General features: G+C 38.3%; 1 protein-coding gene across 2 annotated transcripts in view; it reads right to left on the bottom strand.

Moving 5' to 3' along the window:
* Window positions 1-667, bottom strand: part of SPOCK3 (SPARC (osteonectin), cwcv and kazal like domains proteoglycan 3) — a 481,502-nt gene extending 480,835 nt beyond the window's left edge. The window contains exons 1-2 of one of the 2 annotated variants that reach the window (XM_021938932.1): window positions 515-667; window positions 51-239 (exon numbers count right to left, since the gene is read on the bottom strand). In XM_021938932.1, the coding sequence (XP_021794624.1) occupies window positions 51-239 (189 nt within the window). In that variant the 5' untranslated portion in view covers window positions 515-667. The remainder of the gene's footprint in view (window positions 1-50; window positions 240-514) is intronic. The other variant, XM_021938931.1, reaches the window with a different exon arrangement.
* Between the last annotated feature and the right edge of the window lie 13,933 nt (window positions 668-14,600).

Raw genomic sequence — 14,600 nt, 5'->3', positions numbered from 1 at the left:
CACGGAGCAGCGCGCGCGTGTGCCCGGGGATGGGGGTGCGCGGCACTTACGTCTCGGAATTTGTTCCACTGTCCGACTTCCTTGTCATACTGAGAGATTGTGGTGAGCCATTGTTTATCATCCAGAAAATTACCGCCGTCCGACCGCCCCCCGGCTGCAGCCACCGCCGCGGCAGCTGCGAGAGACTGACTGCACCAAGCGGCTGCACACACACACAGTACGGCTGACACCTTGAGCATCTGGGAGAGGAGACACAACGGGGGTGGGGGGGATGTCAGTGTCAAATAAGGGGTACGAAGCCAGGGGCGACCCTGGAAAACATGCATTAGCAACGACGGGGGTAGAGGGAGGAGGAGACAAGCAGAGGCAAGCGTGTCCCCTCCCCGCAGGCTTTACCCCCAAAAGCCGGGCACTCACACACACGCAGACCCAGAGGAGAAGAGGTGGGTATAAGGAAGCAAGCCCCAGCCGCAGCAGCCCGAGCGGGCAAAAAAACCGCTTCCTGGCACATCACCTTGTTGTGAGCCAGCACTGTGCTCGCAGCTCCTGCTGGAAATGCAGCCCTGCTCTGCCAACTCGCTGCTTTCTGGAGCTGCTGCACGCGCCGCCGTCTCGAGCCGTCCACTCAGCTCCCTGCGCCCGGCGCGCTCCCCCCATCTCCACCCTCCCTTCGCGCGCGGATCTCCAGCTTACTCCCCTCCGTTCCCCCTCCCTCCTCGACCTCCGTTTTTTTTCCTCTTCCACCTCCAGCTGCAGTTGGCTCCGGATACGACGCTTGGCTGGAGCCAGAGGACGAGTTAGCTCCTAGCTTAGGAATCCTTATCTGCTTTGTAACCTCTCCCCTCCAGAAGAGGTTCTCATGTTCGCGAGAGAGCCTGCTCATTCTCTGCTCCTGGATTTAACACAAAGGGTACTATCTCTCGCAGTTGCCTCTGCTCCACAATTTCCAGGGTTGTCAGGCAGACGTGAGAAATGAGATCTGAGGACAACTTTATGCATCCACAAATAAGAATACCTGGACTTCCTACCCTGTAAAGCTCCTGGACTCAGCTCCTCCCTAAAGAAAGGCCATCTATCCACAAGGTCTTGGGAGATCTGTTTAATTTCAGAAAATTTAAAGTTTGCTGTGAGCTTTCGGATTATTACTGAAAACAAACTTTAATGTTAAAGGTTGCAGTTTCTTTCTTTTTTTCTTCTTCTTTTTTTTTTTTTTTTTTAGAAGCAGCATAACCAGGTAGGGCGTTTGAGAACACCTATATCTCCCACATACTCTAGCTGCATTTTTCCCTTTATAAAAACTCCCTGGCAACTGTATTTTAGAACGTAGAACCTGAATCAGAAACTTCAAAAGCCTACTGTCTCCCTCCTGCAAAATAAGAAGAGAGTTTTGAAGCCTGAACACCAATTTACCAGTTTTGTATTCCGAACTTCCATTTATGACAAAATACTTGGCTTTCCATGTCTTTTCTACATATTCTAAATAAACTGGAAGGAAATCGGCAATTAGCCCCCTGTAGAGAAAATCTGATACAGAGAATCTCTCATACTTAGAGAATTTAGGTGAAGTGAATATTACACATAAATCAAGAAATATCTGCAAGCCAATAGACTGCAATAACATTATGAATCTCTATTTGAATTATTAGAGATTTCAGCGAAAACTACATCTCCCAAAGCTACGACCTTTGAAAATTTCTTGTAGCCTCCAAAACTTCAGAAGCTTTTCACATAGCAGCAGTACACATATTCCATATCAATCTTGTCTAACATTTTGCAATCTATATTAAAACACAACCAAACTCAACGATTAATACTAATTGCTATTTTTTAATGTATATTTCAAAATAAAGGTATAATATGTATGGTAGGAAATAGATGTGTAATATTTATATAGGCAAGAAATTTCTACTACTATTTTTAACTCAGAAAAAAATATTTTTCTCAATTCCCCCCATTTCTACAGTGATGAATGAAATTAGTGGAGAAAAAAACACAGAACTTACTACTGCAATTCATGGGAGCCCTAATTGACACAAACAAATGTCAGGAAACTTTAAGAATATAGATGTGTGCTAATTCTTCAAAGATATTTATTTTCGCCTGTTCAGAGGGTTATTACCATGTAGTTTACATATTTAAATTCCTGTTTGGTAAATTTATTAAGACAATAGTAGGTGGTCCTTTCTCCACTGTCACCTTTTCCTGACCCCTGGTCCTTAGACCTCCCACACTCTCATCCTTAGCTCTCTACCTCAAAATTTGAAGAAATACTTTCTTCTTAATAAGAATTTCTCATCATGTTTTAAAACCTCATTATTTCTAAATTTAAGTCTAATAGGGAAAGCACAGAAATTGTTTCTTACAAGAAACTGATACTTGGCAGAAGTCAGTAATTTTAAGAGTTAACATGACCTTCTAACCTTTGTAACTTACCTTTAAAAAAGATTGTTGCTATTAGCTACAAAATATTTGATGAGGAATGATGCTGTAACACTCATACCCTTTAGCATCTGCTGTACATTTTAGCTCAATAATTGCTACCATGTAAGGCCAACATGGTCACCTTTAGATTTATGGAAGCACATATAGTACGTTTATACCGCATTTCCCGCCCCCCTGCAGGAAATTTTGTGGCTGACTCACCAATGTTCATAGCATGTTTTCACATCTAGCTTTCACTGGCAGCTTCCCATACTGCAGCTCCACAGGGGTGTCTCCAAGTTGTGAAATTTGTTGAAAAACAAACAATGATAGTTGAATGCATCTTGGGAGAAATGCCTTTGATAGGGTTTTAAACTCCAGATCTCAAGATAGAGTAGGATTTACTGGCAAATTGCAAGTTTCAAATTCTAAAGTCGAAAGAGGCAGAATGAGCCTGTCTATGGTGTATTTGTGTTGACCTGGTGTGGTCCAGTGACCCTCACTCCTCCTAGAGCTCCTTAAGCTTCTCTTTCCAAGCCATTGCCATTGTCTAGGCTAAGTGGGCATGTTAGTAGTGAGAGTCAAAGTCTAGTAGGTGTGATGTTGTGATGTTACTAATCACAGGGAAAGCTTTCTGTCAATTTCTCTATATATCAACATTTTGGTCGTCAAACAGTCTGCTTTCAAGGTTTAAATAATCCTAGGAGAATTCACACTTCAGTTAACACCTTGGTTATCAGTTATCACCTCAGTGGGGATTCATTGAAAACTTGCTGAGAGCAAAACACAGCAGAGAATCATCAGGGAAGAGGATTAGGAGGGAGGTAAGATATTGGAAGAGTAGTCAGGAGCCTTGCAAGTCAAGATAGGTGAGTAGACAGGAAATACTTCACTGACTGCTTCCCAGTTTGATGGAGAGCCAGTCTAAGAAACTGGGGAAGCCAAAACAGCAGAAAGTGGGGTGCAGTATATGAGGTGGGTAAAGTGAGACACTGGTGCCAGGGACTGGGACTTGATTTTATTTTTCTGATCATGATTTACCAAATTGGAACTCAGAGCAAGACACAGGTCTTCAGATTCCCAGCATTCCCTTTTGTTGTCACTCTGCCCCCGATGCAGAATCATAGTTTAGATACATTATGAAGAGCCAATGCTGGGGCCACTGCTGGATTGAACTTTGCCTTCATATTTGTGTACTTGTCCCTTTAGTTCTTTCTCTACTAAACATTCAGTAAATCAATCCACAAATATCTATCATCAAAGATGTAAACAACGTTTTTGATAGCTATTATTTTAATTAAATTTATTTCTTGTGTAGGTTTCCTTAACCTCATTTTTAGACATGCCACAGCTCTAGAAAGAAAAATGCTAAGCATATATAATGACAGCTGGTCCATTTCTAACCGGCTTTGAGGTTGGATCTATTAAGACCTTCATATAACTCCATTTTTTTAAATGCATGCACATACAAGCATGTGCACGAACGTGCACACACACACAGAGTTGTCTTTCATAGGTTATTTTTTTCCCAACAATTACAAAAGCATGCTACTCCGTTATCTGTAACCAACACAAGGATATGCAGGAAAGGTCCAATTTATTGCACATCTTCCATGTGCCAGACACAGAGCCAGGCAATTTACATGCATGACACCTTTTAGCCTTCACTACCTGCCTAAGATCCCAAAGCTAGTAAGTGCAAAGGAAAGTTCTGGAAAATGATCAAGCTACATTGTTTCTAGGTATTTTTTCTTTATGTAGAAATATCTCTGAATCATCTTCTGTTTATGTTCTTTAATTCTTCTGCCCCCATATCTTTCCTTCTCCACCTGTTGCATATTTATTTATCTATCTCTATTTCAGTAAGAGCTAGAACTCATCTATAATTAAAGGCAGGAAAAGAGAGAATGGCAACATCGGGGAGCTTGCTAAGCTAGGCAGAAGCAGCTCCACTTGTATAATGAACACCCTAGTCCCTGACTCAAATGATGACCCTGTCCACTAGAATCTTTCATCTCAGCAGCATCAAGCCAGTAGCCCAGCAGGCAATCCGACTGGTTGGCTGAGAAGGGAATTAACCAAGACTGCCTCTCTCTCCTTATTGCAAAAGTGTTTGCCAATCAAGCAAATGTTGTTTGTCTTCCCTGGGGGAATACATGCTTCCCATTACCTTCCCAGCTGGTGGAAGGTAAGGAGACATGTGCATTAAGGGAATTCCAAGTGTCTGACTTCACCCAAAGCTGTAGTTTAATGATATATATAAGTTAACCTAAAAACAAAATTTGGCCATTTCTGAAACATTTCATTATAAGGCTAGGGAAACAATACCTGATTTGTAAAAGTCAACCATCTAGAGTGGCACCTTATACCAAATCCATCTATGAGCTTAAATTAAGCATAGAAAAAGGGAAAAAAAATGAAGCAAAACCCCTGGGTATTAAAAACTCAGGAGTAAATTAAACACATCATAAAATGAGGTCAAGAAGGAACACTCTATGTCTTCGTTTTGGAATTGTATTTACTGAAGCTGTGTAAGTCTTAAAAATCATGTGTTCTTAATTTAATAGAAAGTAGCAGCATTACTAATATTTGCATTGAGGAAATAAAAAACAAACAAACAAAACCAGAAAGAAATTTCTAGAATAGGATGTTAACAGACTTTTGCTGTTGTTTGTTTGTTTCTTTGTTTTTAGAGATGAACCCACTGAAGCAAACTTGGAAGATATTAGGTGCCTAATTTGATAAACAGGTCCTCTTGTGATTTAACTTTATCTAAAACGTTCCGTAGATAAACAGACTTTAACAGCTGTAGTAGTTCAATTACTATAATTCTTAAAAAGGTATTTTTCAACATTTAAACCATAGGGTGAATCTGATTGAATTAATTGATTACTAAGGAGATGATAGTAAAGTGACCAATAAGGCAATTAAAATTTGTGTTTTCTTTCAATTGAGATATATGTTTTGACTTTGTAAAATAAAGACTTGTTGAAAATTTCAATGAGCATTAATTATAAATACTTAAATTTTCATGAGGGCTATGAGGCACTGACACAAAAAAGGATAAAATAAAATGTTTAAGAATATTTTAAAAATAATTTCACTGTATGCCCATGCACAGAAAGACACACATTCTTATATTAAGGCTATTAAATTTAAAAATTTGCAGGTGAAAAGATTTCTAAAAATACCTCAGTTCTTGAGATTTATACCAATGTGTTCTTAAAATTTTGTTAAAACTGCATATTTATTAATTTAATGATCTTAATATAAAATATATGTGGAGCCAGTTTATTCTCTGACTCAGAATTCTGCTTGGTCGAGTAAGGTATATTGTTCTAAAATGGCCATAGAGTTTCTATAGTCAAGATCTACAAAGAACCTATTATGTTTATCTTTGTAAGTTGTTGTTGTTTGTTTATTTTTAGCTGACTAGTGCAAAACGGGCATTATATATCATTCTCTGTTAAATTATCATGGGTTAACTATTTTCAGAGGATAAAAACTATCCCAAGTGCTATTGCAAATTCATGCCACTTATTTCTGTCCTCTTGGGTAAATGGAGAGTTCCCTTAATGTGAAGGAGTATAAGATTATGATTACTGTCCATATGTAACATGCCAAGCATCCTGTTTTCTACAAGATAAGTGAAAGTAAAGAAGGAATAGGATGTTAACAGGCTTTAACAGGCATTAGTTTAATTTTAATTTAAAAATTAAACTAAAATATGAAACAATTTTTGAATATGTCTATTGATTGTCTCTAAATGTTACACAATAAGCTTCAAAGTAGGGATAAAAAATGTGGCTAAGTTGCTACATGATCTCTCACACTTGTGAGCAAAAACACATAAGTTAATAATTTAATTGGCGTATGATGAGTGAAGATAGATAATATATGGAGCAGGTTTCTTCCTGAATTAATGAGGGCACTGAAATCTGAATGTACTGTCATATATAAATAAAAAGTTGAGAGGTAGGCTTGACCTCAAACAGCTCAAACAAAGCTAGTGAGCTGCTCCATCATATGCCAGTTCAATCAATGGACTTTATAACATGAAATTTCAACCCTCCAAATTCAGGTCCCTTAAACAATGGCACAGCACTTACAAATCTCACATTATGGAAAAGGGAGAGATTATTTTTCCAAAATTCATTCGTAAGAAAATAAGAGTTCCTTCACCTTGGAAGCTTTAACAGTTCTGACCTTGTATCCTATTGGTTTTCATCTGGTTACAAGTCCAACCCTAAACTAATCCCTGGTGGCAAAGACGATGAGAAGTGGACAGTGATTACCCAACACTCAAGCAGTGATAGGAAGCAGTCTCTACCAAATATATGATTTGTAAGTCTGAGAGGGACTAGTTCTTCAAAGAACAGAAGATTAGAGCATTGGTTCACCAGTGGTAGGATCAAAGATGGCAAATGTAATAGATTTCTGCCAGAGACCTGCAGGGGATACTGTGGGAGCAAAGAAAGGGGTCATTTAAGAGACAAGACGTGAACCTTGAAAAATAAGACTTAATAGGAAAAGAGTGGTAAAAATAACATGTGTTGTGGAGGGAGGAAAGTAGGTAAAATCAGAGAGATGTGAAATAACATGATGTTCACAATAATATTGTTTTTCCTTACCTAAAACATTAACATATAGACACATATAGAGTGTATAACACTAAGTGAAAATTCGAGGCAAAAAGAAAATCTCTCTTAAAATATATTTTTTGCAGTGTTTTTCCATCTAATATGCCTCACTTAGCTGCATGAAAAACTTTCCAGTGCTCATTGATGCTCAGAGAATTCCCCTGAGAATCAAGCAAATTCTTCTTACTTTTTAGAAGTAAATACGCATGGGATAACACAGATCAATAATGCAAGCTCTTCTTTTTTTATATATATAAGTAAAATATTTTTACTCAAAAATTTTTAAACAAGCAGCAATAATTTAAAAGATTTACTCTTCTAATCAAGCTCTGGGTTGCAATCAAGAATGACACAGCTCAATTTAGCTCAGGTTGTACTCTGAATCGAGGTATTTTTCTTGACTTTTTAAAGGAGTTTTTAATAACAAATTTAATTTTTTACTTGGTATAGGAACTATTCAGATTATATATTTCATCTTGACTTGGTAGTGGGTGGATTTAGAGGAACTGATTCATTTCTTTCAAGTCTTTGAACTTACGAGTGTAAAGTTATTTGTACCATTCTCTTCATATCTTTCTTGTGGTTGCAGGATCTGTAGTAATAGCGCCTGTTTTATTACCAATATTGGTGATTTGTTTCTTCATTCCACTTTTGTTGGTCTTGCTAGAGGTTTATGATTTTTGTAATTTTTTTGAAAAATTAACTTTTTGTTTTATTGATTTTCTCTATTAGTACCTTGGGGCAAAAGTGACTGCAGTTTTTCCCATTGCCTTTAATGACGTTTAATGACAAAAACCTGATTTCTTTTGCATCAACCTACTACATTCCTGGTTTCAATTTTATTAGATTAAAAAAGTCTTTATTATTTTCTTCCTTCTGCTTGTCTGGGGTTATTTTGCTCTCTTTTTCTTAATGTCTTAAGGTAGGAAATTAGATTACTAATTTTGAAATTTTTTTTCCTAATTATAAGCATTTTATGGAATAAATTTTCCCTCTGTACTGCTTTAGTTTCACCTGACATATTTTTATGTATTTCGTGTTCATTTTTATTCAGTTCAATGTATTTTTGGTTTTCTTTCAGAATTCTTCTTTGACATATAGGCTGTTTAGAAATGTGTTGTTCAATTTCCAAATGTTTGGAGATTTGTATTTTTTTTATTATTACTTTCTAGTTTTTTTCCAAATGGTCAGAGAACATATTCAGTATGATTCAATTCCTTTAAATTGGTTGAGATTTATCTTATGACCAAAGATCTTAGTTATTTTAGACAAGAAAATATACGTGCTTAACTTCGCATATTGAGGTTTTACCTCTTTGAACAAAGCTTAAAAGACCTTACCTTCATTCGTTACCTTGAATATTTTCTCTACATACATGAGGCACCAAATTTAAATGGCGTTATAATTTTTGCTTCAACCATCAAATATCATTTAACTTATAAGAAAAATACTATTTTATTTACCCAACTTTGTACCCATGTTAATGTTCTTATTTCCTTTAGGAAGGGTCTAAGACTTTTTTTGGTTATCATTTTCTTTTTCTTTAGAAAACTTCCTTTAGCCATACTTCAAAAGTAAGTTTGCCAGTGATTCCTGCTTTTAGTTTTCTTTCATCCGAGACTGTCTATATTTCTTCTTCATTCCTGAATGATAGTTTCGCCAGATATATAATTCATGGGTGACAGTACTTTTATTTTAACACTTGGAAAATGATGCACTCTTTTCTTTTATGCGCCATGGTTTCTGTTTCAAATGTGAAATCCACTGTCATGTGAATTGTTATTCCCTGTGTAACACAATCTCTCTCTCCAGACAAGTTCAAGATGTTTTGCTTTATTCTTAGTTTTCAGAAGCTTAGAATATGTGGGTAGTGTATTCATTTGGTGTTAATTCATTTCCTGAATTAGTAGTTCTGTGTCTCACAGTATTTGGGGAGTATTTACCCATTATATTTTTCCAGGTACCTTGTCAGCATTTTTTTCTGAGTCCTCTTCTTTGACACCAATAAATGAATGTTAGTTCTTTTGTTGTTGGTTCACAGGTCACTGAGATTCTGTACTTTTTAAGTAAATTCAGTTGATGTGTTTACTGATTTTCAAGTTCACAGATTCTATGCCCGGTCAACTTTACCCTACCATTTAGTGAGGTTTTTATTTCAGTTATTATATTTTTCAGTTCTATAATTTCCATATTTCCACCTGGTTCTTTTTATATTTTTCTATTTGTTCGCTAATATTTCTTACTCTTTTTCATTATTAAGGAGAATTTGTAACTGTTTGTTGAAGAAGCATTTTAACGCTTCAATAACTTTTGTCAGCTAATTCAAACAACTGATTTCACCTTAGTATTGATGTGTGTCAATTGCCTTTCTCGTTTTGGATATTCGGTTATGACTGGATTATGTTTAATCTTTTTTTTAGTATGTACCCCTTATTGAATTATACAAACAGAGGTGGGTGGGTAAGTTCAGCTTTCCAACTGGGTCCTGCCAACCCTACTGCTGGCAAAAGTGGAACATCATACTGCCTTTGGAAGATGCTTGAGATGGACTTTCAGCTACTGCCAACATCTTCCCAGCAAAAGTGGGATACCTCCTTGCTTTTGAGTTGGGGTGCAAGGCAGGGAATGGAGCTCCCTACTTAGCCATAATGGCATCTGGGAGCTGGGAATTAGAAGAGTGACCCACACATCTTTGTTGCTTAGCACGAGGGGAAAACCTAAACTACTCTGGAGCCACCTGACATTAAAGAATGGGATGGAGGCAGAAACGCCAACTAGCTTTTACTCTCAATACCTCAGTAACCCTTGTTAATAACTGGTGAGTATGAGAGTTTGACTCCCCATTGGACTCCAGTAACACTAATAACTGGGAAAAAGTGGAGTGCTGATTATCTGAGACTCACACTGCCTTATTCAATCTCTCAATGACTAGTAAGGGTGGAGGCTCAGCTCCACATTGAAATTGCAGTTTATTCATTGACATTTGGCTGGAGTAGAGTGGTTATTGCCAAAAACAGGTTTCATTGTAAGGCCACCCTTTTCCAAGTCCTTTACTAAAGAAAACCAGCTTTTTCTCTGAGGATTTTTGTCTGTTCCCCTTGCCACTTCCAGGTTGGAGCCTTCTGCATTACCTTGTCTGGGATATATGGGTAAGAATAAGGAGCCCAGGGTACTCACCTTCCCGTTGTTTCTCACGTTGTGAGGTTCCTAAGCAGTTCATTTCCTTCTTTCCAATCTTTCAGAGTCTTTCTATACTGATTTTTTGAATTGTGTTCAGGTTTTTTTTTTCTCTTTTTCTGTTGTAAGAAGGAGGTTCTGGGCAAAATGGGCTACTCCGTCATTTTCACCAAAACCAGCAATCTCTTGACAGTTTTTTGTTTGTTTGTTTGTTGTTTGTTTTGATTTGCTTTGTAGAGTCAGGGTCTTACTCTGTTTCCCAGGCTGGAGTGCAGTGGTGCAACCATATCCCAGTACAACCTTGAATGCCTGGGCTCAAGTGATACTTCTACCTCAACATCCCAAGTAGCTGGGACTACAGGTACCCATCACCATGCATGGCTAAGTTTGTTGTTGGTGTTGTTGCTGTTGTTATTTTCTGTAGAGATGGTGGTCTCGCTCTGTTTTGAGCTTTTGGTCTCAGGCAATCCTTCTAACTCATCCACTCAAAGTACTGAGATTGCAGACATTAGCCACTGCACCTGGACGTTCTTGACTGCTTTTAAATAATTAATTCATCAACTCTACCCTGATATCTGCTTTCACCTTCCCTCTTTGAAACAGAACCCCAGAGTTTGGCTGATAATAAAAGACAATAGTTCTCAGCCTTCTTTGTAGCTAAGGGAGCAACATAGTACTAGCCAATTAAGTTTAAATAGAATTCATTAATACTTTCTTGAAATGTCTTTACAAGGTAAGGGTGCTATCAGTTTTCTTCTTCCCACTTCTGGGATAAAGGCCTAGATGGCTAGAACTCTGCCAACCATCTTGTCATGTCTATAATTCAAGCCAATTATTGAAGATGTCAGAACAGCATAATAGGGACATGAGTCCCTGATAATATTGGGTAACCATTTCAGATAGAAAGAAATAAACTCAGCTGGGTACGGTGGCTCACACCTGTAATCCCAGCATTTGGGGAGGCCAAGGACGTTGGAACACCTGAAATCAGGAGTTCGAGACCAACCTGGCCAACGTGGTGAAACCCCGTCACTACTAAAAATACAAAAATTAGCCAGGAGTGGTGGCAGGTGCCTGTAATCCCAGCTACTCAGGAGTCTGAGGCAGGAGAATCACTTGAATCTGGTAGGCAGAGGTTGCAGTGAGCCGAGATCGCGCCATTGCACTCCAGCCTCAGTGACAAGAGTAAAACTCCATCTCAAAAAAGAAAGAAAGAAAGAAACTCATAAATGTGGGATGTTTTTAAAACATGTCTGCAAATACTTTAAATTTAGTGACTCATGTCTTACAAATCAAATATGGCAGGAATAATGCTATGTGACCTCCGAGGCTGGGTAATAAAAATAATAATTTTCACCTGGTTCTGTGTGTGTCTCTCTTTATCATACTGCTTGCTCTAGAAAAGCTAGCCACCATGTTGTACTAACACCCAAGAGACATGAATAGAAAAGATCTGAGACTATTCACAAATAGCTGCTACCAGCCAGCCAGACACCTGAGTGAGCCCCCCTGAGAAGCACATCTTCCGTGCACAGTTAAGATTTTGAATGACAGTAGCTCTGGTCAAAATTTTGACTGCAACCTTATGAGGGCCTCTGAACTGGAAATGACCAGTCAACTGCTCCTCCTGAATTCCTGACCCACAGAAACTGTGAGAAGTGATAAATACTTAGTGGGTTTTTTTGTTTTGTTTTGTTTGAGACAGAGTCTTGCTCTTGTCTCTCAGGCTGGAGTGCGATGGCACTATCTCAGCTCACTGCAACCTCCACCTCCCAGGTTCAAGTGATTCCCCTGCCTCAGCCTCCTGAGTAGCTGGGATTACAGGTGTTCGCCCCTACACCCGGCTAATTTTTGTATTTTTAGTAGAGATGGGGTTTTGTCATGTTGGCCAGGCTGGTCTCAAACTCCTGACCTCGTGATCCACCCGCCTTGGCCTCCCAAAGTGCCGGGATTACAGGTGCAAGCCGCTGCACCCCGCCTAATACTTATTGTTTTAAAACACTAAGTTTTGGAGATAATTTGTTATGCAGCAATAGATGAGTAATACAAAGTCTATCGTGTTAAGTCACTTATTTTGTGGTGTGTGTGTGTGTGTGTGTGTGTGTGTTTGTGTTGCATGTTGTAATAGGCTTCTGAACTCAATCGGGACTGATGGACTTAATTGAAGGAGGGGATGAAAACACTGCAAGGAGCACTAGGATGTAATTGGGCTTCAAAAGTAATGATCTGAGGCTGCGAGCCACCATGACTATGCCACATCTTTCAGTTTCTCTCTACACATCAACCTAATTTTCTTTAACCATAGGCAACATCCTCCACATCAATGAATGATATGATATGGAGCCATCAATACTCCCATGTACTATATCCATTCTCAGGGAGGGCCTAAGTCTTTTCTGCTAAAAAGAAAATAGGTTACATATTCCAATTGAACAGCTAGGGGAGAAAGGTATCAGAGGAGGGTGGGATTAGACATTTCCTGTAAAAGGAGATGGAGAAATGTGTGACACACAGTCCCATTTAAGTCATTTACACATGCTGTTTTACGATTTCCTAAGGCAAGCTTTTTTGGTTCATTCCTCTTCATGAACTACCCCCTTACACAAGACAACATACCTTTTTTTCTTTTTCTTTTTTCTCTTTTTTGAGTAACAGTCTCACTCTGTCACCCAGGCTGGAGTGCAATGCTGTGATTGGCTCACTACAACCACCACCTCTGCGTTCAAGCTATTCTCCTGACTCACCCCCTAAGTAGTTGGGATTACAGGCCTCTGCCACTATGCCTGGCTAATTTTTGTATTTTTAGTAGAGACAAGGTTTTACCATGTTAGTCAGGCTGGTCTCGAACTCCTGACCTCAGGTGATCTGCTCGCCTTGGCTTCCCAAAATGCTGGGAATAGAGGCTTGAACCACCATGCTTTGCCAATGTATTTTTTTTCTAACTTTAGGATAAGGATTAAGAGATTTGTAAGTCATAGAAAGAGACGTGTCTCTTGAACCTAAATAGCCCTTCCTCTAGGAAGCCTTCCTTGATTCCCTTGATCTTGACTGGCTACTCTCTGCTCTCTCTGTTTTTCTCTGTGCATATCTATGTTCTAGTACTTATTAAAAGAGTGCCCTAAAATTTTGTCCATTTGTTATATTCCCACTACGCTGTATATTCCTGTTCGAGGAGAGCTTGTTTAACGAGCTCTGCATGCCTTGGGCCCAAAATAGGTGTTCAACATAATGAGTGAGCAAATCTGTGACTAGAGATAAGAGAGACTGAATTAAATTTTGAAAAGGTTATCTTATTGATTACATCATATGTAGTTTTCCTTTTTAATACTTTTTGACTCTACCCTAGTTCTTCACCTAATATGAGTAGACATGAAAAAAAATCTCAGTCTTATGGTGACTTTCTTTCTACAGAATCCAGACAGCTGAGGTTAAATAGAACATGCTTAATAAAAAAGATTGGGGAAACTCATGAAGTATCCAGGAGAGCCAGAAAAGCATTCTTGAAGACTAAACTTTGAAAAACACTGACCTACCCAGAACTGTTCCTGTGAAGATTCTATCATTCTAGTCACTTCCACCATCATTGCCAGAAAAATGTGTTCTGAGTTATGCATGCTGCATGACATTTTGGAATGTAATAGTGTCTGATCCATAGAGCGTGACTTCAACAAGACTGTATAAACAAGCTTCTAACTTCTGTCTTGGATTGGCTGGGCCTGTAAGAAAGCTCCTTAAACAGAAGATTCTTCAAAAGATGCCACAAAATATAGCAAATATCCACCACAGTTACAATAATCGAAAAATACTGCCTTAGAGATTACATTCAGAGTGATGATTTGACAAATTTTCAGTCATTACATAACGTTAGGTAGAAGCTGGAGAAATACTTGGTGTAAGAAATATCTGTAAGGAAATTTCTGGCTCAGTTGAATGGATAGCAACAAATGTAAAGTATCTTCTAAACTAGAACTTCTGAATCTATATAGTTTTTAATCTGCCTAGGCATCTTATTAGAATATCTCAGCCACAAAGAAGTAATTCATCCACCAACTCTACTAACTTTTTTTGTTAGAACTTCTTTTAGTGATGGTGTCAAACCCCAAAGACAAACCGATGTCCAAGTATCTATCCGCATGGGCACAGAGACACAGACAAACACATAAAGTCAAATAAACACTTGATTTTCTTAGTCAAACAAATTTCATTTTGGTATCTGGTCCAGGGAACATTTTTAAATACCAAAGTGAAAACTCATTTCATATTATTAACAATAGTGACTTGATCCTAGTAACTTGGTAAGCTTTGCCTTCTATTTTGTGTAACCTTTCTGAAAAAGGGAGAAAGAATTCCTCATGAAATTAT

Source organism: Papio anubis, chromosome 3 (genome assembly GCF_008728515.1).
Source record: "Papio anubis isolate 15944 chromosome 3, Panubis1.0, whole genome shotgun sequence".
NCBI lineage: Eukaryota > Metazoa > Chordata > Mammalia > Primates > Cercopithecidae > Papio > Papio anubis.
Note: the sequence above shows the minus strand (reverse complement) of the source record. Positions and strands in the feature narration are given on the sequence as shown.